The 22429-nt window shown below is 60.9% G+C and overlaps 1 protein-coding gene and 1 long non-coding RNA gene across 7 annotated transcripts; one reads left to right on the top strand and one right to left on the bottom strand.

Annotated features, from left to right (window-relative positions):
• Positions 1 to 949: 949 nt before the first annotated feature.
• On the top strand, positions 950 to 18556 carry GMEB2 (glucocorticoid modulatory element binding protein 2). Of its 6 annotated transcripts, none has more exons than XM_066978116.1 (11): positions 950 to 1100; positions 4002 to 4182; positions 8279 to 8376; positions 9139 to 9269; positions 10230 to 10333; positions 12890 to 13047; positions 14720 to 14791; positions 15553 to 15690; positions 16235 to 16277; positions 16350 to 16492; positions 16661 to 18556. In XM_066978116.1, the coding sequence occupies exons 2-11, from the start codon at positions 4052 to 4054 to the stop codon at positions 17296 to 17298; spliced, it is 1656 nt and encodes a 551-aa protein (XP_066834217.1). In that variant the 5' UTR covers positions 950 to 1100; positions 4002 to 4051; the 3' UTR covers positions 17299 to 18556. The 6 variants fall into 6 exon arrangements, with proteins under 6 accessions (XP_066834217.1, XP_066834218.1, XP_066834216.1 ...); XM_066978117.1 differs by lacking the exon at positions 950 to 1100 and adding an exon at positions 2516 to 2538; XM_066978115.1 differs by lacking the exon at positions 950 to 1100 and having other exon boundaries at positions 9142 to 9269.
• Positions 4001 to 5213, bottom strand: LOC136786473 (uncharacterized). The gene is made up of 2 exons (XR_010825215.1): positions 4476 to 5213; positions 4001 to 4220 (listed from the first exon to the last, which is right to left on the bottom strand). It is a non-coding gene; the product is annotated as an uncharacterized lncRNA (long non-coding RNA).
• Positions 18557 to 22429: the final 3873 nt, after the last annotated feature.

The following is a 22429-nucleotide window of genomic DNA, read 5'->3' as shown; positions in this document are numbered from 1 at the left end:
GGGACTGATGTAGTGTGTCCCCATGGCCAAGGCAGGTGCAGAAAGCCCCCCAGAAATGTGGAGGGGACTGATGTGGTGTGTCCCCATGGCCAAGGCAGGTGCAGAAAGCCCCCCGGCCCCGTACCGAATACACGCACAAGCCCCGCAGTGCTGACACGCACACACTGCCCACCCCTGCACAAGCACCCGCATGCGGTGGGGAGGGTCCACACCCCCAGCACCCCGCTGTGCTCGGCTTGCACACTCAGCCCTGGGCGCAGGGGGCTGCAACCCACCCCCAGCACAGTGCCCTGGGGGGGGGGGTCACACAGGAGCTCTGGGTGCACCTGGGGGCCCGTGGGGCACGCACAGCCGGGGTGTGTGTAAGGACCGGCTGTCAAGCGTGGGCCCCCCCGGGTCATGCACAGCCTGGGGGGGGGGCTGCGGGACCCCCCCCGGGAATTGTGGTGTGCCTGGTGTGGGTGTGTGCGTGGGGGGGGACACGAGGGGGCACGGAGGGACACGAGAGGGCATGGAGGGACACAGGGGGGGCACGGAGTGATACGGAAAGGCATAAAAGACAGGGGGGGGCACACGGGGGCCGTACAAAGCCCGTAGGGACCCCCACGAACACGCAGGGCCCTGTGCCGGCACCCGCTCTCCCCCCCCCCCGCCTCACACGCCCCCCCCCGCCTCCTCTCTCCCCCCCCTCCCTTCCCGCCCGCCGCGCATGCGCACTGCCGCAACCCCGGCACCTATTTCACGGGCGGCTCGGGCCCGGCTTCTCCCTCGCGAAATAAGTCCCGGCCGCCCCCCCCACCCCCCCCCCACCCCCCCCCCCACCCCAACCCCCACCCCCACCCCCTCACCGCGCTTGCGCGGAGCCGCCAAAGGGTGGAGGGGAGGGGGGGGCAGAGGGGGGGGCCCGAGAGCCGCGCGCGCGGCGGAGCCCCGCTCTGCCCCCCCTCCCCCCTCCCCACCCCCCCCCTCCCGCACCCACCCGGCGCCCACCCGCACCCAGCGCCCAGCCGCAGCGCCCGGAGCCCGGAGCGGGGCCTCGGGGGGGGGGGGCTCCCCCCGCTCTTCCCCCCCCCCCCCCCTCCCCTCCACGCCGGCGTGAGGTAAGCGGCGAGCCCGGCGCCGCGGGGCCTCCCCTCCCTCCCCTCCCGTACGCGCCGCCCGGCGGGGCCCCGCGGAGCGTCAGGACGTTACGGCGGCGGGGGGGGGGGGGGACGGGACGACGACGGCGGAGGCGCCCGGCCGCTCCCCCCCTCCCCCGGCCTTCCTCCTCCTCCTCCTCCCCCCCCCCCTTCCTCCCCCTCCTGTCCGGCGCTGCCAGCGTGAGAGCGCCCACGCGCCCCCCCCCCCCCCTTTTACCTCAGCGCCCCCCCCCCCCTTCACGTCATTGCGGTGCCCCCCCCCCCGGAGCGGGGGTCCTGTCACAGCCGTGCGCCCCCTGCTCAGAGCGCCGCTTTCTTCATCCTCACCCCCCCCCCGGGCACCCCCTCCTCATCCTCACCCCCCCCCCGGGCACCCCCTCCTCATCCTCACCCCCCCCCCCGGGTACCCCCTCTTCATCCTCACCCCCCCCCGGGCACCCCCTCCTCATCCTCACCCCCCCCCCCCTCACCTCAGCACCCCCCTCACGTCATGGCGGTGCCCCCCTCCTCCCCCCCCCCCCGCAGCAGGGGTCCTGTCACAGCCCCCGTGCTCAGAAAAAGCCCCCTTTTTCGTGTCGTGTGTCCCCCCCCGGTATAATTCTCTCCTCACCCTCAACCCCCCACCCCTCTGGTACCCCCTCCTCATCCTCAGCCCCCTCCCCCGGCACCCCCTTCTCGTCCTCCCCCCCCCCCACCCCGGGCACCCTTTCCTTATCCTCACTCCCCTTCCTCATCCTCACTTGCACCCCCTCATCCCCCCCACCTCTGCAACCCCCCTTTGCTCTGCCCCTGGCTGTGTGACCCCCCCCCCTCAACAGCCCCCTGTCCGCGCCCCCCCCCCGCTGCCATGCCCCCCTCTGTGCCCCCCCCTTTGCTTTCTCCCCCCCATGCTGTGCAAAAGGGCCCCCCAAAACCTCTCCCTCCTCTTCTCCAAGTGGTGCGGTGCCCCCCCCGGCCCTCCCCCCAGACCCTCGCTCTGCTCTGGGGGTGCCGGCTTGTGCCCCCCCCCCCCAGCACTGCCCTGTCCCACCAGGGCCGCCCTGGGGGCGGGGGGGGGGGCACCCAAGGGCCTGCACTGCTGCAGCTGCCCCAAATCCGTGGGTGGCAGGAGAGCAGCCGAGGTCGTGCTGGTGGTCTGGGGGAGAAAACGCACCGAAAAAAAAATAATAATAATTAAAAAATAAATAAATAAACCAGAGGTGGCGTGTGATGGCTGCTGGCATGTTGTGCCCGGCTTCCCCCCCAGCCCACCTCGCCCCCCTGAACCCCCCACCCCCAGACTGCGGGCGGGGGCAGCTGGAGGCTGTGAAGTTGGCGCTGCTCCCTGGGGGTGCAGGGGGGGGTTCACCCCAAAAGGATGGGGCCTAGGGAGAGAGGTCAACCGAAAAAATTGCGGCAGGTAACCGAGGGCTCCGGGAATCCGCGCCGTGCCTTTGCTCCCGGGGGGGGGCACGCGGTGGGGTTTTGATAACAGCTCCCCTTCCCCTCATCCTGCCCGCTGTCCGCTCAGCCCCGCGCGCCCCCGTACCTCGCTGCTGCAAAAATTAATTTCCTTTATTAATTAATTAATCCAACAGAGGCGTTGCGCGGGGCGGCTCTCGTGCGCGGAGCGGGGTAAGGAAGGGCTCTGCGGGGCAGCAGCGGGGTTTCTACTCCTGCTCAAGTCGCACCGAAAGCAAAAAACCCCGGAGCGCAGCGGGAGCTTTGGCTGGGGCTCGCCTCGAGCCCGGGCTGCGGCGCGCTTGGACAAACCCTGGTGGAGGGACGCGGTGCCTGATGCTGCTCCCGGTGCCGGGGGTCGCCAGCAGCGTGGTGACTGGCGCTGGCTGTTGCCCACCGCGAGCCGCCTGGGCGCCCGCGCTGCTCGCGGCCCGGTGGGAGCGCGGGGCCGGAGGTGTGCTCAGAGGCTGATGCGCAGCAGCTCCGGGGCTCCGCGTGCCAACGGTACCGCGCTGTCGCCGGTGATAACGCCGACGGAGGGTGCTTGGGTGTTGCTGAAGGCCGCCTGTGCTTCCATCGCTCGCCTCGCCTCTCCTCTCCTCTCGCACCAGTGCTGTGGGCAGCGAGGGTCGCTCTGCGCTGCGGGTGCGTGGCACCTCCACGGCTTTCCTGTTTATCTGGGGGTTGTCTCCGGGCCGCTTCTCACACCCGTGCAGCGTCGCACGGGGTTTTGGGACGTTCCCAGTGATGCCTCTGGCGAGGCCGGGCGCCAGGGGCTCCTGGGGAGGTCCCTGCCCGTGGCCCGATGGGGACAGCAGCTCCGCGGAGAGGTGCCGGCGCTGAAGCCAGTTGTAAACGCGGTCTTAAATCTATTGCTGGTTTATGAGAAACAGGCGCCTCAAAGAGCTTTCAGATGTCGCTGCGTTTCTGCAGGCTCCAAGGGCGGGTTTGGTTTGCTGTGGTGCTTGTGCGTGACGCCGGGGGCAGCAGCCCTCGTCCCGCTGCCTGCGTGCCCGCAGGGAGGCCCGGCTGGCGGGGCGACGGTGTGGGTGAAGCAGGGGGGAGCTTCCAGGAGCTCCTGGCCTTCTAGCGGATGGTGTGGAATACGTTGGGAAGCACGCCTTCACGTCGCGTCTCTTCACAGAGCCTTTTGATGAACGCCGGGCCAATTGTTTTTTTTTTTTTTTTAATTTATTTTATTTTTATTTTTTTCCTTCCCCTCTGAAGACGCCGCTCTTGCTGCCCGTACCCCGATCCCACCCCACCTCCTCCCGCGCCCTTGGTGGGTTTGCGAAGTTCGTTTGGGCTGGGTGCCGGGGGGGTGCCGCTCCTCTCCTCGCAGCGGGATTTCCTGCAGCCCCTTTGCTCCTGCCCGTAGTGGGAATCGCTCCTCACCTCTCCTTCCCTGCCGTTCCTCCGCAGACCGCCGGTCCCCGAGGGTCCCTGCGCCGCCGGCCGGCCCCGTCCCCGCGATGGCAACGCCGGACGTCAGCGTCCACATGGAGGAGGTGGTGGTGGTGACGACGCCGGACAACGCCGTGGACGGCAGCGGGGTGGAAGAGGTGAAGACGGTGCTGGTGACCACCAACCTGTCCCAGCACGGGTAAGAGACGGGTCCAGCGCACATGCGGCGGAGCCAACCTGTCGGAACAGACACGACTGGGGTCCCAGCAGGACACCAGTAACTAAACCAGTGGGGTTTTTTTCCACGGTTTCTTTCACGGCTGATTCACTGAGCTCCGAGCAGGCTCGGTGCAGTGAGGTTTGGGCTTTGGGGTCAGGCTCATGTGTGCATAAATGGCAGAGATTCCCCTCAAACGCCATGGTGTTGGATGGACGCTGCCAAAAGCAGCGAGCCCGTGTGATTTTTAAAGCGTGCCCATGCCCAGTTCCTACCCTGCTTGTTGGCGTTTGGGCCTGCCCCTTGTTTCAGCCTGCTCTATTCGGAGCAGCTCAGTGAGGTCTGGGGTCCCAGGAAAGCCCACGCAGCAGCGGGCCCTTTGCTTTATGTCTCTCCCATCCTTCTCTGGTCTGTCCCCAGGCGCAGCTTAGTGCTCTGAGAGCTCTTCCAGCAGGTACAAAATCCGAACTCGCCCTTGGAGCTGGCTCTGGGCAGGTTCGCCTCCTTCAGGTGTTCCCAGGCTTGAAAGAAGCAGGCGGCGAGTGGCTCTGTTTTGCTCTCCGCAAAACACGTTTGTGTCCTTTCCTCAAATACGTCCTGCTATTTCTGTGTCACGGCTCCGGGGAGGGGCGTCATGTTTCAGCTTTTAGAACGCAAAACGGCCGCTGCGCTGCGACGGGCGTAAAACTTGAGCAGGCTCAGCTCTGGTGGCAGCGGGGCCGACGCCACGCGCGCCTCCTCTCCGCCACGTCCCTGCTCGGAGAGCCCCTTCCCTCCCTGCTGGGGCCGTGGGGAAGGATGGCTCGGCCCCTCCTGCTTCCCGGCCGCTCCTGCCAGCGGTGACTCTCAGTTTCCCTGGCAGAGCAGCAGCCAGACGTGAAATTTGGGCTGTGGCTCTCTGTGGAGGCAGCGCGGCTGCAGTTTGTCATGTGGCTATGAGTCTTTGCAGCACGACGCTGCCTGCAGCACGAGCCGTGGCAGGGACTGGCTTGGTTGGTTTGGTTTCCTTTCGTTCTTTTTTTTTTTTTTTTTTTTTCCTCCTCCTCCTGTTTTTCTTTAGAAGCCTCTCCTCGCCCCGCAGTGTTCCCTGTGCGGTCGGAGCAGAGGAGCGCTGTACAGCAGGAGGTGATGGCTCTTGTAGCCGTGCCTCCGAGCTCAGCGCATCTCTGCAGGCACCAAGAGATTCCTTGGGGGCTTTTTGAAGCATCCCGAACCCTGGCTCTGTTGTACCCACACCGGGGCGTCGCTGCGGGGCTGTGGGACAGGTTTGGACCTCAGGCTCACACAGCCCAACCCCTGAGCCTCGTGCTGTGTTGGTGGCCAGGCTGTGGTACAGCAGGAGCCGCCCCCGGGCTCCTCGCAGTCAGAGGATTGCCTTTGCTGGGCTCCCGCTCCTCCTGGGGCAGCTCTGCAGCCGGCTTTGGCTTCCTCGCCCTCTTGTTTTCCCTCTCCAGCCCCAGCTGGCGCAGGGAGAGCGGCTGGGGGTTCCTCCACGCCTCTCGGTCGTGGCTGGGGCGCGAGGGAGGCTTTGAGCTGGGCTTTTTGCTCCTCGTTCCTCTTATGTGGTGCTGGGAAGCCCCGAGGCTGCAGGAGCGGCCGAGCCCAGCCCGGCAGAGCTGGGGCTTGCTGCGCTTCTCTAGCGCTCTTCTGGGCCTGCTTTCGCTGCTTGAAAAAGGAGCATGGCCAAGGCTCGGGAGCTTAATTAGCTCCAGCGTTTTAGCATTGACTGGAAAAGGCAGAGGGGGAAACAGAGAAACTAATAATCAGCGGGAAGCTTTGCTTTCAGAGCTGCTCGGAAGAGGTCTGGGCTCCCGTGCCCTGATGCGTTGCTTCTGTTTCTGGTGAGTGTTCCTGCTGCGGCGTTTTGGTGGAGACCTCTCTCTTTCTTTCCCAAGTTTCCAGGGGAGGCAGGAGCAGAGGAGAAAGGGGAGAGGCAAGGCCGTTGCTTATCCCTGCACTTATTCTGCCTTCTCCCCTCTGGTTTATGGATCCTCCCGGGGAGAAGAGGAGCGGAGCCTCCCCGTGGCACGTGAGCGTGGCTGCATCCCACGGCTTCGCCATGGTGACCGGTGTGGTGGGATGCACCGCGGGGGTGCCTCGGGTCTCCTGCTCCTCCTGCGTCTGCCTGAGGCTCTCCAGAACAGGATGGGGGAAGGCAGGGTGGAGAAACTGCCCTGTTCTGTCTTGCTTTTCTCCTTTTTTTTCCCCCGGCTACATCTCCCTAGCTGACACAGGCTCACGTAGTTGCTTGGATTTTTCTTCCAAGCTGCTGAAGTTGGTGGTTTTGTCTCTGAAGGATGGGACTGAGGGTGCGGGCTGGGTTATTTCTCCCAACCAAATAACGCCTTGCGGTCGCTTAGTGGTGTGAGAGCAGTGAAGCCCTGGCGGACGCTCTGTGTTTCAGAAGCTGACTTTCTGCCAGGGTGATTCTGGTGGATAAGGCGGCGGATAAGGCAGTTTTCTACCTGGTTGCAGGCAGAGGAAGGTCAGGATCAGGACTGGGCAGCGCTGGTTTTTGTGTGTCCGGAGTGGCTGCTGCCCTTCTTGCTGCCCCCGAGTGCTGTCGAAGTGCTATTTCTGGCTTTTCCCTGAAGGAGCCTGAAGAAATGCAAAAACCAAGTAGCAAACTGACAAGAAAACAGGTTAAAACTCTTCTCTTTCCTGTGTCAAACTGCTGCTTCTGTAACATTAAGCTGTGTGCAGGCGTGGTAGCTCAGAATTTACCCTTCAGTGCCCTTTTGTGTTATCCGTCACTTCCCAGCGCTCAGAGCCTCGGGTCCCCGTGTGCTGCAGAGGCAGCGGGACCATCCCTGCAGCGCCTCACTTCCTGAACTAGCTCCGTCTCCCACTCCTGATCTCCTACGTGGGCTCCTTATCTCCTGTGCCCCGCTCGCCCCGAGGCTGGAGCGGGGAGCGATGATGCTTTGAAGCCGCAGTCCCGCCCTGAAGCCCTGCACTGGGAGGCCGGGACGGAAAAACCAGTTGCTCTTGAACTGGTCCCCGTGGCACCGCGGGTGGGAAGCGCAGCTGCCGATGAGTCACCGGGGCTATTGTTTTAATTCACCCCAAAGAGGACAGATTTCAGGCTTAGGTTCTCCAGACCGTTTTTCTTGGGAAGTTAACACATGGAAGCATGTGGCAAGAAGCGTTTTTTTTCCACCCTTCTCCCTCCTGCAGGACCCCAGAGACCCAGCGAGCTTCCTGCGGCCATCAGACATCTCCGCTAACAAACGTACCCGTTAAACCCCTCCAGGAGCGCTCCGACGCACGCCGTGCCTGCAGACGTGACCCGTTGGGAAGCCTTGGTGGCGAGGAGCGCGTCCCGTGGCGGGTCCGGGGCTTTTGGCTGTGCTCTGCAGCTGAGTCAGGCGCGTAGGAAGGATGTGGTGTGGTGCGGAACCGGCTTTGAGTCCACCAGCAGAGCTCCGAGTGAAGTCTGAGGGCTCCAGCGTAGGGAAGATGAAAGCGGTCTTCATTGCCGGAAGCAGATCCGGTTTAATTAATATTATATGTATACGGGGTTGTAAGAGGAGAAGAGAGTGGAGCGGTGGGTCTGTAGCTTGCGTTGTGTTATCTCTGTTCGTGGATCTGCTGTCGAGGCTTGATGAGCTCTGGCACGGCGCTCGTGCTGCTCCCTGAGGTCCCGCTCCAGGGAAGCAGCCCGCGCACAGCGGGAGCGCACCTCACACGGGTTTTTCTGGGGAGTTTTCTTAGGCGAAGCTGGCAGAGACTCGTAAGGGAGGGTCTGACCCAAACCCCAGTAGTGGCAGCAGCAGCTCTTTGTCTCCTTCCTTTGCACCCACAGGACTGCGTGGTGTGGGCTGTGTTGGTGTCAGTGCCGTGGGGCCGGGATCACAGAGCTGAGACGGGTGGCTGGGTCCTGGCGGGTGCCGCTCCCGGACTGGTGGCAGCTTCTCGTCCTTGTAAAGGAAAACAGCCGAGCCTCTCAAAACCAGCACCAAGTTTTGTGGGAGAACATAGCAGGAAGGACTTCTGGAGCAGCATCCCCTTGAAACATCAGAATGGAGGTCGCGGTTCCACGTTGCTTAATTTTGCGTATTTTTCTCTTTCTTACCAGCGGTGACATAAACGAAGACACGCTGGAGACGGAAAATGCGGCTGCTGCAGCCGCCGCTGCCTTTACAGCATCTACGCACCTGAAGGAAGCGGTCTTAGGTAGGTTCAGCCCGAGCTGCAGCCCCCTGGCAGCATGGCCAGCCCTGCTCGCTGCAGCGCAGGGCTCAGGGGGGGGGACTGGTGAGAGCAGGGGGGGATCCTGTGGGCACACCTGCATCGCTGCCCTGCGCCTGAGGTGTTCTCCGGGCTGCCCCCCAGCAGGGATGCTCGCCTGGGCTTGGGAAGGAGCCCGGGGCTGGGTGATGGGCAGGGAGCGGGCGCCGCTTGCTGGAGCGTTGCTGCCCTCTCCTGGTGCAGGATGAGACCCGTGTGCCTGGTGTCTGCCCTCACCAGCGCTTGCTTTCGCACCCAGCGCAAGCAGGGATGTTGGTTTCCCGCCTGCTTTGGCTACAAGCAATTAATGAGTTCAGTGAGCAGGGGCTGTAACCCAGGTAGGGCTGGAAGTGCCTTAAAATCAGCTGCATTCTGAAAGCGTGGGTGAATGTGTAATTGCCATACCTACACCATTCCTTTCATTGTTAGCAGGAACTGGATTTTCAGCCCTGGTCACTGATTTCCGTGCATTCGGCTGTGGCTGGATTGCTGTAAATTTTTCTGCACTAATTCACAGGGTAGCTGGGTGCTGTAGGAGAAATGTGCAAGTGAGCTGTGGCCACAAAACCCCATTCCCACCCGTGCCCCACGTGCATTATCAGATGTTTTTTGATGCTGAGCTTTAGCACCGTGTGTACTGCGAGGTGGTTTGTCGGGGCTGCGGCTCACGTTTCTTTTTGATCTGTCCCTTCCTCTGTTCCCTGTGAGAAGTGAAGATGGCTGAAGATGAGGACACTCTGGAGGCAGAGATTGTGTACCCCATCACCTGCGGAGACAGCAAAGCCAACCTCATCTGGAGGAAATTTGTGTGCCCTGGGATCAATGTGAAGTGCGTGCAGGTGAGGGCGATGGGCTGTGACACTGGCACCGTGAGGGGGAACGTCCCTGATGTGCTCCCAGATGGGAGGGACTTGAGCTCTCCTGTGCCAGCATGGCAGCCTTGCATGCCTTGTTCTGGGTTTGGTCTCTCTCAGTAAGCTTTGGTAAGCTTTTTTTGCATCACAACGATGTCATGGTGGGAGAGAGAGAAATTCTGAGTTGATGCCTGGTATGTGTTGGCTTGACCAAACCGAGCAGACCTAGCTGGAGAGATCAGACCTGGCTGGAGAGATGCGGTCTCAATTTAACTGCATTACTGGGGAGTTTGGGTACTTCCCTGTCCGTTCAGTTTGAGAGAAACTGAGGGTTTGTTGAGAAGTTAATAAAACATTAAATGGTTGCCTCTCTCTCCTGGAGGATTCATGGTTAAAACCTGCATGGATCTGGGGAGGAGAGCCAAAGCTTCTCTTCCAGGAACGTGCTGCGTGTGATGCTGTAGTAAGGCATCCGTGGCATTTACACGCTGACTACACAGCACCCTGCTGAGGTAGCATCTGCGCTGGGCTCGGCTGCACGAGGGCTTTCCAGAAGATGTTCCTCCTCCTTCATGGGGGAGATGGTCTCTTCCATCTCCGAAGAAGAGAACATTTACTGGTGCAGATGATTGCTTCTGCTGCTGCCTGAAATCAGCCTTCTCTTTGGGCTGAAGCCCATGCGCTTGCTAAAGAGAAGCAATTTCTTGTGCAGGAATTGTGAATGAGAGTGCTCACGCCAGCATTGATTAACGTGGGCATGGAGAAGAGACCTGCACTTGGGAAACCCTTTCTAAGACTGGTCATAAAGCAATTCTTCAGAGAGCTTCCTGATGCTGGAGGCTGCTTTTAGTTTAGCTCATGGGTTCAGTTCGACCTGGGTGTGTAGGGCAATAAAAAAAAAAAGAGGGACGATTCCCACTGACGTTGCGTTTCTCCCTCCTGCAGTTCAACGATCGCCTCATTAGTCCCAAGGAGTTTGTCCACTTGGCGGGCAAGTCGACCCTGAAGGACTGGAAGCGGGCAATCCGGATGAACGGGATCATGCTCCGGTCAGTCTCTCCATTTGTATGTGCGCAGCAACAGCTGCGATTTCTCTTTTCTGGGGGAGAACGGGGGGGTGGGACAAGAGCCTTCAACGCTTGTTCTGCTGCGGAGAGCGCGAGCGTGCTGCTGAACGCTTGTCTTAACAGCCTGGCCCTGGTGTTATCCATCCCATGGATTTGTGTGTCCTTGTGTGCAGGGAATAATTTGGGGCAGCACGTGTTTCCCTGGGTTCTTAGGACTCAAACCGAGCTGGGTTCCCAGCTGGCGTAAGGTCAGTGAAAATTTTAGTGGCCACTGGTGGTCCAGCTGTGCTGGAGAAGTTCTCGGTGTGAGCTACTCGGTGTCAGTCACCGAACCAACACTCCCATTGCATTATGTCTGCTTTATATCTTTTTTTCCCCTACAGCTTATTTAAAGCTTATTTATGCAAGCATTTATCCCCTCTGCACTTCTACAGCTACTGAATTCTTCTGTGGTTGTCTTTAACACCAGCCTGATGCTGGTTCAATTAAAATCCCTCTCTCAGCCTGTAGGCAGCGCTTCTTTCCCTAGGAATTGTCAGTGTTTTCCTGGTCTCTTCACAGGGTGACGCTGCATTTGCCCGGTTTCTTCTGCTTCAGTGCAGGCGTCCCTCATATTCCTCCTAAGCAGCTTTTGCTCCACGTAGGTTTTTGCATAATAGGCTTATGCCTCGGCAAGGCAGGTCTTTCAAGGGACAAAAAACAATCTTCACGAGGAATGTCTGAAGGCAAGCCAGGCAGCCCGTGGAGACGAATCTCAGGAAGCTCAGGTTGTGCTTGGCCAGCAACTTGCTTCGACTCAGGGCAGTCTAAGGGGAGATGAATGCCAGCAGTGCCGCTTCCTTTGCTTAAACTGAGACATCTAATTTTAGTTTATAAATAGGGTTATGACCCATCTCTTTTTATGTGGTCTCGAGTGAAAAAGGGGAAGGAGCAGGCTTCCTGCTATCTCTGCTCCGAGCTGAGACTTCCTTTCCGCTGGAGGCTGCGGGCGTGCATGCGGTGGGTGCTCACGGGACTGGGCTGGGACCTCTCTTCTCTGTCCTCCCAGTGTGAACCAGGCGTCCGTCAGACCGGCGAGGGTCCCTGGCTAAAACCGCAGATCCCGTGCTGAAAAAATCTGCTCAGAGACGTGGGACCAGCTCCCGGGCAAGCTTGTCTGGAGGCCAAGTGCTGCCCTGCTCCTGGCACGTGGAGGAGCAGTGGGACGGGCGGCTCTGCTTCCCACGGGGGCATGCTCAGGGGTGCGGGTGGGTGCGCTTGGTGAGCTCGTCTGGAGGTGGGGATGTCCTCAGAGCACGGCAGCAGAGCCCGTGGAGCTCTGCGGGGAGGAGGAGGATGCTCAGCATCACAGAGGGATCAAAACTGCTGCGCCAGAGCATTGTCCGGGGAGGCAGGGAAAAGTCTGTCCTTGCTTCACAGCTGTTAGGGGAACGGCAGGGTTTGGGCTCCAAATGTTGTACCCGAAAGCTTCTACAAAGCAGAAGGTCTGCTGGGAGCAGATTTGTCCCGATTCTTCTAAGGGTGGTTTGAGGTTTACAGGAATATATCCTTAGGAAAGAGCTCATGTGCATCTTCAGGCTCTCAGCCCAAGCTGAGTGCTTTATTGGTGAAGAAAATGCTTCCTTGTAGGAGGACACCAGAAATTCGCCCGGCTTTGTCTTCCTGATTTCCTCTTCTGCACGTGAATCTCTGTGTGCAGCTGTGAAAAAGAGGAAGGCCGAGTGGTGTTCTTCTGGGAGGAGTGATTACTTTTTTGGTCTGTCTTCCTCTTTCCTCACTCTAGCTGTTGAGTAAAATTTTCTTTGAAAGTCATCAGCCTGCCAGCAAGCACGTTCCCTTCGCTTTCAGAAGGTCGTGTTTCGCTGAAGCGGTTAATGACCTCCCTGCACGTGCCCCGGTCTTGCTGTTGCTGTAGTCTCTGGGAGGAGCAGCCCCGTGCTCGTCACTCCTCGGGTCTCTTTGTGTCAAAGAAGCTCTGGTGGCAGTTTGGTTGGGCAGGAGGCTCTGAGATGTGGCAGAGGAGGGCTCAGAAACCAAATCGGTGCCGTCTCTGCACCTGAGCTGCGGCATGATGCGTTTGGTGGGGATTTTCCTCACCACCCTGGCCTCCTGAAGGCTTCCCCACCGCCGGAGCACTGAGAAGTAGTTGGATTTGTGCGTGTGACCAGTACGGTGCAGGCTGTAGATGCTGTTGTAAATAACTGTTAATGCTGCCTGTGAGGACAGGGAAACTTGGCAAGGGGCCTCCAGCCCGTTGCCTCTGCCTGCTCCAGCTCGTGCTGGCGTGCCGAGCAAAGCCCCGGAGGTCACTCATCGAGCTGAGTGTCCCCAGGGTAACGCTCCTCCCTGCTTCTCCATCCCGCTGGCAGGCATCGTGTTGGAGGAAGGCAGAAGCCGAGCGGTAGAGCACGGCTGCTGCACCGCCCCGGGGTGCTGAGATGTCTGGGGGGATGCTCCGCGGGCTGCCCCCGGCCAGGAGCTGCTCCTCCAGCTCCTGCTGACGTGAGCGTGTCCCCGTTGCTTGCTCCTCTCTTGCAGGAAGATCATGGACTCGGGGGAGCTGGACTTCTACCAGCACACTAAGGTCTGCTCCAACACGTGCCGGAGCACCAAAATCGACCTGACTGGAGCCAGGGTGTCTTTGACCAGCCAGACCTCAACAGAGTACATTCCTCTCACTCCCGCTTCTGCAGATGGTATGTGCAGCGACCCGAGCACCCTTGCAGCAGGGGCTTTGAAGAATTAAAGCCTAACTAATGCCGCATACCGAACGCCCCTTACGTTGCTTCTGTATTTTTATTTTTTTTTCGCTTTGTGGGTTGTTTTTATTCTCTGCTCTGTCTCCCTGCTCCGTCGCAGGATTCCCCATAGCAGAGCTAGGCAGAGTCGTTGTTAGCGCACCCTTGGCAGAGATGTAAGAACTCACCTGGTTGCTCTGTAACACTGCATGACCCGAAGAGCCGCCCTTCTGCCATCCTGTCTTGCCCCAAACTGTGTAGCTGAAGCAGAAGGCCGCAATTAATCTGTAAGAACACAATAGTCGTTGCTTGACGAAGTCACCCCAGCCGCTGGTTGGCGCCGTGTCCTGCTCGTTGCAGGAGCCGGGGTCGGCGCGGCCCCCGGCTGCACGGTGTGCTGGGGCAGGAGTCCTCCTGCGCCTCTCCCAGCTGTAAGCTGACTTCGGCCTGAATAATTCATGGGCTTTCATTTAACGCTCCCTGGCTGAATTATTTATTGATTTTTGTCTGCTGAAAGATTAAAGAGAAGCAGGGAATACAACAGATTTTTATCTGCCCTTGTGCATGTAGTCTATAAACACGGATGTAAATGATTTTGCGGCTGCGTAGCTTTAGCCCTGAATTTAAGTTGACCTATAGTTACAGGTAACTGTTATGTTGGAAACTTTTCTAATTTCAACCTACTTTTTTGTTTTTTCCTGAACTCTTTTGGCTATCGAGAGTTGAGAAATGCCCCCCCCCAAGGGCTCCTGATGGTGCCCATGGGGCAGGGTGCTGACAGCAGAGAGCCCGTGCCCTGCAGGGAGCCTGCCGTGGCCGAGCCCCGCGCTTTGGTGGCGGCAGCTGGGGAAGCCGATGCTGATTTCAGTGCACGGCGCGGCCCGCCAGGGCTCCAGAGCTGTGGCTTTCTCTGAGCCTTCCTGATATCCAGCGCCATGATTAACAGCTGGCTAACGAGGGGGTGCTTCCTGCGCTGCTGGTCTTGGGTGTGCTGGAATAAACAGAGCCCTGCAGGCTGCGGAGGAAAGGGAGAGTAATTGGATTTGGTGTCAGCAGCTGAGCGCTGCCAGGGCGCCCACGGCCACGTCTCTGGCCCAGATCCCCAATGTCCTGCTCCCGTGCATCGAACGATGCCGGCTGCCAGGCTCCGGGGACACACAGCCCCCGAGGTCTGGTGGGCAGCGAGGGGGGAGCCGGTCCCTGCAAGGCTCTGGAAACCCCACGGGCATGCGGGTCTGGCAGGCGGTGAGCCGCCCGAAAGGGATGCAGAGAAATCGGGCTCGAAATCTGCCTTTCGCTCTAAGCAATAACAGCATGCGGGCAGGGGGGGGAATGGGAGGAGAGCGCGTTTCGTCTTGCGCAAGGATTGCAGAAGTAATCTCTGTGGCATTACGCTCAGGGTGGAAAAATGAGTCCTGCAGGCACAGCTAGCCCCTTGGGCGTCCCTCTCTGCTCGGCTTGGAGAGCAAGGATCGGACGAAAGTGTCCCTGCTGCAATAAAAACGGAGCAGTCGCAGCAGCGCAGCGAGGGAGCGCATCCCTCAGCCAGCCCCTGAGAAGCGCAGAGAGAAATCAGGACTTGTTTTTTTTTTTTTTTTTTTTCCCTTTTCTTTTTTGCTATTGGTTGCAGTCAACGGGTCCCCAGCCACGATCACCATAGAAACGTGCGAGGATGCCAGCGATTGGAGCACCAGCATCGGAGGTACGGCGCGGCTCGGGGCGGCCGGGCGCAGCGCATCCGGGGCAGAGGTCGGAGGCGATGCCGGGAGGAGAGGGGAACGGCAGGGACCAGGAGCTGGAAGCCTCTGGCCGGAGCAGCCCTTGCTCGAACCTCCCCTGGGGTTATTTGTTTGCTGCCCAGCGTGTGGCAGCCTGCCTGCGCGCGGTCTGACCGCGGCGTCAGCTGGAGATGAAATTGTTTCTGAGCGTTAAAATGTCCAAACGTGGTGTGGCTCCAGGGAAGAAAAGGTCAGAGCGGTTGTAAAACGTCTCTTGTGCTCCTCTGGTGTAACGTGAGCCGAGGAAGCAGATGTGGCACCCAGGCAGGAGGGGCTCCTGCTGCGCTGAGAAGGGGCTCCCGAAGGAGCGCTGCCTCTGTCTCTTGCTTGCCCCTACACCCAGGCTGAATCCTGAGCTGGAGGAGGAGCTGGGCTTCGCAGCACCTCTGTCCTGGTTGGCAGAGTTGGCTCTGTGTGCTGCAGAGGGTGGGGAAATGTCCTTTTGAGATGCCACAAGCTTTCTCCTTCCAGCTGCTTTGGGTACATGCTCCAGCTGGGCTTTGTCCCAGCACTGTGTACCTATAGAGCAGGAGGGCTTCACCCTTGTAGGGGACAGAACCCAGAGAGCAAATAGCCCTCACTTGGGGGCTTGTGACGTGCAGCCCCTTTTTCTGAGAGAGCCATTAAAACCCCCATTCCCATCCCTGAGGGTTTTGTGGGTCTCCCTTGCTTTGTCTTTCTCCAGATGACACGTTTGCTTTCTGGCAAGGCCTGAAGGACGTGGGTCTTCTGGACGAGATTATCCATGAGTTCCACCAGGAGCTAGTGGAGACCATGAAGGGCTTGCAGCAGCGAGCGCAGGATCCCCCGCTGCAGCTCGGTGGTAAGGAGCGGGTCTTGGGCTCTTGGCTGTGCCAGGACGAGACATCTGAGCAGAGGGGCTTGTGGATGCTCTCCTTAGAGATACCTGGATGACACTAGAGGGAGGTAGTTTGTCATAATTTAATCAGATTGCGTAGAAATCAAAAGTGAAATAAAAAGGAAATGCGTTTCTTTACCTCTAGCTCATCACCCTCATAAATGCGCGTTGGGAGGGCCTCCTCAGCTCGCTGCAGGTGCAGGAGGGGAGAGCGAGGCTGCCAGCTGCATGGCTCCTGCCACAGCTGCTCGCGTCTGGTGGCTGCGGGCAGGCTCTGAGCCTCGTGGTCAGAATTCCCCCGGCACTCTGGGCCTGGGGTTTCCTATCCGCTGGCTTGAGGTCTCCAGACAAACGTTTGGCTCAGGAACTGAAGTGGGAATTGAGGCCATTGGAATAATAATGCAGCAAGCAGCTACCGTGCCAGATTTCTTATCAATCCCTGCTAAGTAGGAGAGGGCTGCTTATCTGCTCGTGACCTTTCTCGTGTCTTCTGTCATCTCCTCCCCAGCCTCCTGCATTACCCTCACGCAGACGTTGGCTGGCTCCGCTGAGTGCGTTTGCTTTCATTTGGCTTCTTACAAACCCATAAACACTCGGCACTGGGAATTTTGCATTCCTCAAAGACCTGTGTGTTCTTTTCAAGATGCCGTCTTACTCAACAACGTCGTGCAGAACTTTGGCATGCTGGATCTGGTCAAGAAGGTCCTGGCCAGCCACAAGTGCCAGATGGATCGCTCGAGGGAGCAGTACGCACGGGATTTGGCAGGTATATCCCGGGGACGTGCTGGTGCTCCTGAACTTGTTATCTGACCGGGTGTTTTCTTTCTGTGTAAGGAAGTGGGCTTTGTGTTAAAGCTGATGCGCGGGAAGCTGGTGGCGGAGCCCTGGGGCAGCTCGCCCAGGGCGTGCGCCGCTGATCCTCGTCTCCTTGCAGCTTTGGAGCAGCAGTGCGACGAGCACCGCAAGCGGGCGAAGGAGCTGAAGCACAAATCGCAGCACCTCAACAACGTGCTGATGACTCTCACTCCCGTCTCCGTCCCCACGCCTTTAAAACGCCCCCGGCTCACCAGGGCCACCTCCGGACCAGCCGCCATCACCTCTCAGGTCCTGTCCCAGCCGGCGCAGATCGCCGTCGCCCCGGCCGTGCCCGTGTCCCAGCTCGCCAGCCTCCCTCTCGGCAAAGTGGTCTCCACCCTCACGCCCTCAGTGCTGGGGAAGAGCCCGTCCCAGCCGCCCGCCGCCAGCTCCCCGGCCTCCCCCCTGCTGGGCGGCTACACGGTGCTGGCCTCTGCCGGCGCCTCCTTCCCCAGCGCGGTGGAAATCCACCCGGACGCTCCCAACCTGACGGTGCTGAGCACGGCGGCGGCTCAGGACGGCAGCACGGTGGTGAAGGTGGTCAGCCCCTTCCAGCTGCTCACGCTGCCGGGGCTCGGCACCGCCATCCAGAACGTGACGCACGTGGCCGCCGGCGGCAGCGCGGTGCTGACCGTGCCCCCCGAGGGCCCCGGGGCCGAGCACGCCGCTGCCACCATCGAGGTGACGGCGCTGGCCGACGAGGCGGAGCAGAAGTGAAAGGGGGACCTGCCTGGAGGGACGTTTCGTCGCGGCGCTCTGGGTGGAACTGCCTTTTCTCTGTCTGCGCTGCAGGGAGAGGAGCGGTGTAACGAGCGGCACGGGTTAACGAGACTCAGAGCGGCTGGAGCTGGGAACGAGGAGGTGCAGGTCAGGCAGGGGGAGGAAGGGTGCCCGAGGAAGGGAGGCAAAATGCTCTGCCCTGTTTGGAGGAAGGAGGGGAAAAAAAAAAAGGCTTAAGTTTTTTATAAAGCTTTCCTCCCTGCTCTCTTGGAATAGTTATTCCACGCTCGTCAGCCCGGCCACGGCTGGAGCAGCTGTGTCGGAGGAGCAGGGGTGCAGGGCGAGGAGGCGAAGGCGGTAGGAGCAAGATTAAGGAAACACAGAAGTGCTGAGCAGGCACGAATCTGGCTGCCGAGGGCCTGGCGGGAAGCGGTGGGATGAGCAGGGAGCCGGCTGCTTTCCCTGTCCCACCCCTGCGGGAGGGGAGCACGGGCGGGTTTGTCCGTGGGTCACCTGCAGCCGTGAGTTCAGAGCGGGGCCGCCCTCGGTGTGTGGCCGTGAGCCCCAGCCAGACCCTGGCTTCTGCGCGGGACACGGGGTGCGGGCGCTGTGAACAACCGTGCGCCCACAGCGGGCTTCCCAGGGCCTGAGCGGGGAAGGAGAGGGGAGGGACCTGTCCCAGGTTGTGATTCCCCAAGGAAGGGAGAAAAGCAGAGGGCTGGGAAGAGCTGTAGCTTCTGAGGATTTAGGGTCTCTTTCTATTTTTCTTCAAGAAAAGGAAAAAACCCGTTGTTTGGGATTTTTTTTTTTTTTTTTAAACTCGGTGATTTTTAAGCACAGCCCTTCTGGCTGTGAACACGGCACCGCGTTAAGGCAGGAGGGGTGGGGGGGGCGTGCGTCAGAGGAGTTCAGCGACGGCGCTGAGCGGGCTGCAGCCTGGTGCCCAGACCCCGGCATTATCCCCCCGGGTGTCTCTGCCGCCGCTGTCGTTGTGTCCCCCCCCTGCTGGAAGAAGATGCTCTGGGGGCTGCGGGAATGGGGTGTTCGGCTCAGCTCCGCCTTTGAGGGTTCGACTTGCTGCGGGTCTCCCAACTGCTCCCGTGTGCAGGCGTGCGCCGGCTGCGTGCGGCCGTGTTTACACCGTCTCCGGCTGGGAGGAGCTGGGCGCTTGAAGCGCGGGTTTTCTATGAACTCGATCTGGCAGCAGCGATGACAGGTCACTTCAAGGAGCCAATAAATATTTTTTTTGAAAGAGTCTCGCTGGTTTATTGCGTCTGTGTCTGGCTGTCGCAGCTAGGGTTGCAAAGCGGGGCAGCAGCACGGTGAATAAAGTGAAAACCAATACCCCCGTGCGTTTGCTGTGTGCTCACCTGTGCAAAGAGCTGCTCCGGATCCTTTGAGCGTTGCGGGCGCGGGGAGATGTCTGAGGGTTGAAGTGGCTGGCCGGGGTTGTGCTGTGGTTTTCCTCTGGGCATTGAGGGGCTGTGATGCTGGGACAGATGAGGGCTGTGTGGTGTGAGTCTGGCTGTATTTGGTAAAACGCTGAGAGGTGTGAAGCTCGAGGAAAAACCTCAGGGTTCGTTAAAGGAAGGCACGAACAGGGGCTTGGAGCGGGAGAGGGGCTCCTGGTGCTGGGGGGAGGAGAAGCCACCAGTGCGGGCACCCAAGCGGTTGCAGCGGGGTGCTTTCCTGGGGCGTTCGTTTGCACCTCCCGAGTCCCCAACCCAACGTTTGCCGCTGCCCTTTCTGATTCCAGCAGCAAACCTGGCACCGGGCGCCTGCCGCCGCGACAGGAGCCATGCTGCTGCACCAGCAGTGCCCTGCCTGAAGCACCAGCCTTAATTTACAGCAGGCGATAACGCAGCAGGCAGCTGTTACGTTGCTGGGCCGAGCCCATTCTGGTTTCGTTGACCTCGGCGTGTCACGCTGGGACGGGCCACGTCCCACACCGTGCGTGGCACGGCTCCAGCCCTGCTCGGCCCCGCTGCGCCCTGCGTGCTCTCTGCCCGACAGCAGCGAGCTCCGAGCTGTTCGCAGGGGTTAGGGCAGGCGAACGTGAGGAGGAGTTACTCAAGGAGGAGTTACTCATCCCTCCGAGGCATTAGCTTTTGTTTACTTTCAGCTGAGCCTGAAGCCCGGGGCCACAGCTCCAGGAGCTGCTGTTTTTTCACTCCTAATCAGAGGCTTTTCCCTCCCAAGGCTGCCTGTCATTAAGATAGGGCAGTAATTGCCTTCTTGCTATCTTTGTACTTGGGACAGCGTCAGCACGTCACACCGGAGGGAAACGAAGAGGTGCAATAACCCTCGGCTCCTCCTGCCCCTGCGGCACGGGGCCGGGATGAGGGCCCCGCAGCCACTGCTGCCTCGTGCGAGCCCGTGGGTTTTGGGACATGGTTTGGAGGGGCCGGCTGGGGGTGTCAGAGAGGGGACACCTGAGGGGGCAGCGGGCCTTGGGCATCATCCCCCAGCTGAGCCCCTGCAGCGAGAGCAGCCCAGGCCCCGGGGAGCTGCTGGGGGCAGCGGCTCCTTCTCCTGCCCTGGAGGCCTCAGATCTCCGCACCAGCAAAGCGTTCCCGGGGCGGGTGCTTTGACCACAAAGCTGTGCTTCCCGGGGATGTAAGCGGCTCTACCAGCAATAAAACCTCCGCAGGCAGATTTCGGCTGCTGCAATCCCCCGTCCCTTTGCAGCAGCTCCTGGGGTGGCCGGGCAGCTGCCGGGGGGGCTGTGCAGCTGGGCAGGAGAGCAGTCCAAGTCCTTGTTGTCCTCAGCGAGCTGTGTGCCCGTCCTCCAGCAGCAGAGCCCCTTCCCCGAGAGGTCTCACAGCCAGGAGCCCCCCTTGGCATCTCCCTTCCCTGCCAAGAGAGGGGCCGCAGGCATCCAGGAGCTTTGTGCAGCTGAAGCTCGAAACACCGCCTGGGCAGGGCCCTGGTGAGCTGCGACAGGGCCGGGTTTGGGACTTGAGAAGTAGAAGCAAGGGTGCGTCGTCTGTAGCAGTGCACGTAAACACGTAAATAGAAATCGTTGCAGCGTGCGGGTCGTTGGCCTTGGGCTGGCTGCACCGAGGATGCAGCCACTGGGACTTGAGCAGTGCACCCTGGCAGTGGGGAAAACACGGGGGGGGTCTGTTCCTCTCCTGGTTCTTCAGCCCCGTTTGCAGCAGCAGGAGCAAACCGTCGCCCGTGGGAGCGTGTCTTGGGGGCAAGCTACTGCCATTGCACCGCGGGTGCCACCGAGGTCGCCTCCTCCACTGCAGTCCCTGCCTCCTGCCCTCGCCTTTGGGCTCCTTGTCACAGCCAAGTGCAGCTGGGGGGGCTCTGGGGCTGCTCCAGGGGCCTGTGCCCCATAAGCACAGCATGGGGGTGAATGCCGGGGGGGCAGACCGCCCACCCGCTCTGCCAGCCCCATGCTGCCGGTGCTGCGCTCCCCGTCCCTGCGTGGGTGCTCGGTCACGTCCCCTTCCCTGCCTGGGTGGGTCGGGGGGAGCCAGCCCGGGGGCTGCGCTGCTGCAGGAGCGCGGGACTCGCCTCCAGGGCCGACCTCCCCAAGGGCTGCGGGTGACCCACGCACGGTCCCTGTTTCTTTTTCTCCTCCTGGCAGGGATGTGAGCGTGCGGAGCTGAGCCCGCTCCTGCCCAGCTGCTGCAGGGACCCGCGAGCCCCTCCGCAGTCCCCGGGGACCTCCGTGCTCCTGCGGGCGCTGCCAGCGCAGGAGATGCTCCAGCCCCTCAGAAGCCCCCCCAGGGCCAGAGCTTGGCCCCCAGCAGCCACGATGAGCACAAAAGCAGCGAGCCCGGGGCGGGCAGGGGGCTCCCGGCCGAGGGGGGCTGTGGACGGGCCCCTTCCCCCCCCCCCCAGCAGCTTCCCCTGGAAGCGCTGCGGAGCTGCTGAGAAGAACGGAAAGCGAAACTTGGATCTTGCGGCTGGGTTCGTGGGCAGAACGAGAAGCGAAACTCGGATCTTACGGCTGGGTTTGTTTGTCTGAAATGAGCAAACGCTTGGTTTCGCTCTCCCCTCGCCCTCTCCCTGCTGATGCGATGACGCAGCTTCGCCTCCTCCCCGCTCCTGCTCGGAGCCGGGCAGCGCTCCCTCCCCTCCGCCGGGCTGATGTTAGGTAACAGCCGGCGCTGGCTGCTCGTCTGGGGGCTCTGCTGCTTTTCTGGCACCTCTTAATGCACGCCAGGCAGGACCAGAAGCTTTGTCTGAGGCAGCGAAAGCTGCTTTCTCCTTGCCGTGGCTCCCGGAGCTGCGGCTCTGTGGATCTCACCTGTAAAACAAGGTCAAGCGAAAGCTCCGAAGAGCCCACCTGTAACAGAAAGAGCCCTCAGTGCGCAGCCAGCCCTGCCCGGGTGAGCCTGCCACCGTCCGCCCTGGCCGCGGCATCTTGCAGGGGAGGAGTTGTTTGGGTTTTGTTGTGTTTCCTCGCTGGCGATAACGCCTGGGGCAGCACCCGGAGCTCGCCGTGGCTGGGCAGTGACGGCCAAGAGCTGCGGGGAGGCAGCAGGAGTCGTGCCCCACGAGCAAGGCAGCGCCCCTGGGACGGGGACCGATGCTGTCCTCAGCTCCCAGGGCTCTCTGCCGCTGCCACCTGAGCCCTGCTCTTTGCTCAGGATGCACAAACCGCAGCCTGGCCCCGTAGCTGTGGCCCCGCTGCCGGCAGCAATTGCGCCGTGGTCCGGTGGTGACCGGGTTTTGGCACACGGATGAGGCAGCTCCGCTGCCCGCGGGTGGCCAGCTGACCCCAGGACCCGCTGCTTGGGTCAGGATCTGTCCGTTGCCCCCTCCCCGGTGTGAGAGCCTCTTTCCCTCCAGGATCGGGGTGCTGTGGGGTCGGGGCTCCTGGCCAGGCTGGGGCTCCCTCCAAGGCACCCGGGGTGTGATCACACAAGGCCAGAAGGCAGAAAGCACCATTCCTCCTCCTCCTGCTCCTCCTTCTCCTCCTCCTCCTTCCCGTGTTGACAAACACTCTAGAAAACAGCCTCTGCCCCTCCTTCTCCATCTGCTCTGCCGCAAGTGCAGCGGGCTGGCTGTGGGCTCCTTTGCATTTCCAGCTCCTGCTCGTTCTGAGGATGCTCCTCTCTTCCCCTCGCCACGTGAGCTTGCATCTGGGCACCTGCGTGGCATCGGCTGC

The sequence above is a fragment of the Anser cygnoides genome, chromosome 16, assembly GCF_040182565.1.
Source record: "Anser cygnoides isolate HZ-2024a breed goose chromosome 16, Taihu_goose_T2T_genome, whole genome shotgun sequence".
Classification (NCBI taxonomy): Eukaryota; Metazoa; Chordata; class Aves; order Anseriformes; family Anatidae; genus Anser; species Anser cygnoides.
Note: the sequence above shows the minus strand (reverse complement) of the source record. Positions and strands in the feature narration are given on the sequence as shown.

What these genes read in the sequence shown, in the direction of transcription:
- GMEB2 (XM_066978116.1), top strand. Translation starts at nt 4,052, where the DNA reads ATGGCAACGCCGGACGTCAGCGTCCACATGGAGGAGGTGGTGGTGGTG. An exon ending in TTGGAGCACCAGCATCGGAG is followed by an intron (nt 14,792 to 15,552) that starts GTACGGCGCGGC and finishes GTCTTTCTCCAG; the next exon opens with ATGACACGTTTGCTTTCTGG. An exon ending in TCCCCCGCTGCAGCTCGGTG is followed by an intron (nt 15,691 to 16,234) that starts GTAAGGAGCGGG and finishes TCTCCTCCCCAG; the next exon opens with CCTCCTGCATTACCCTCACG.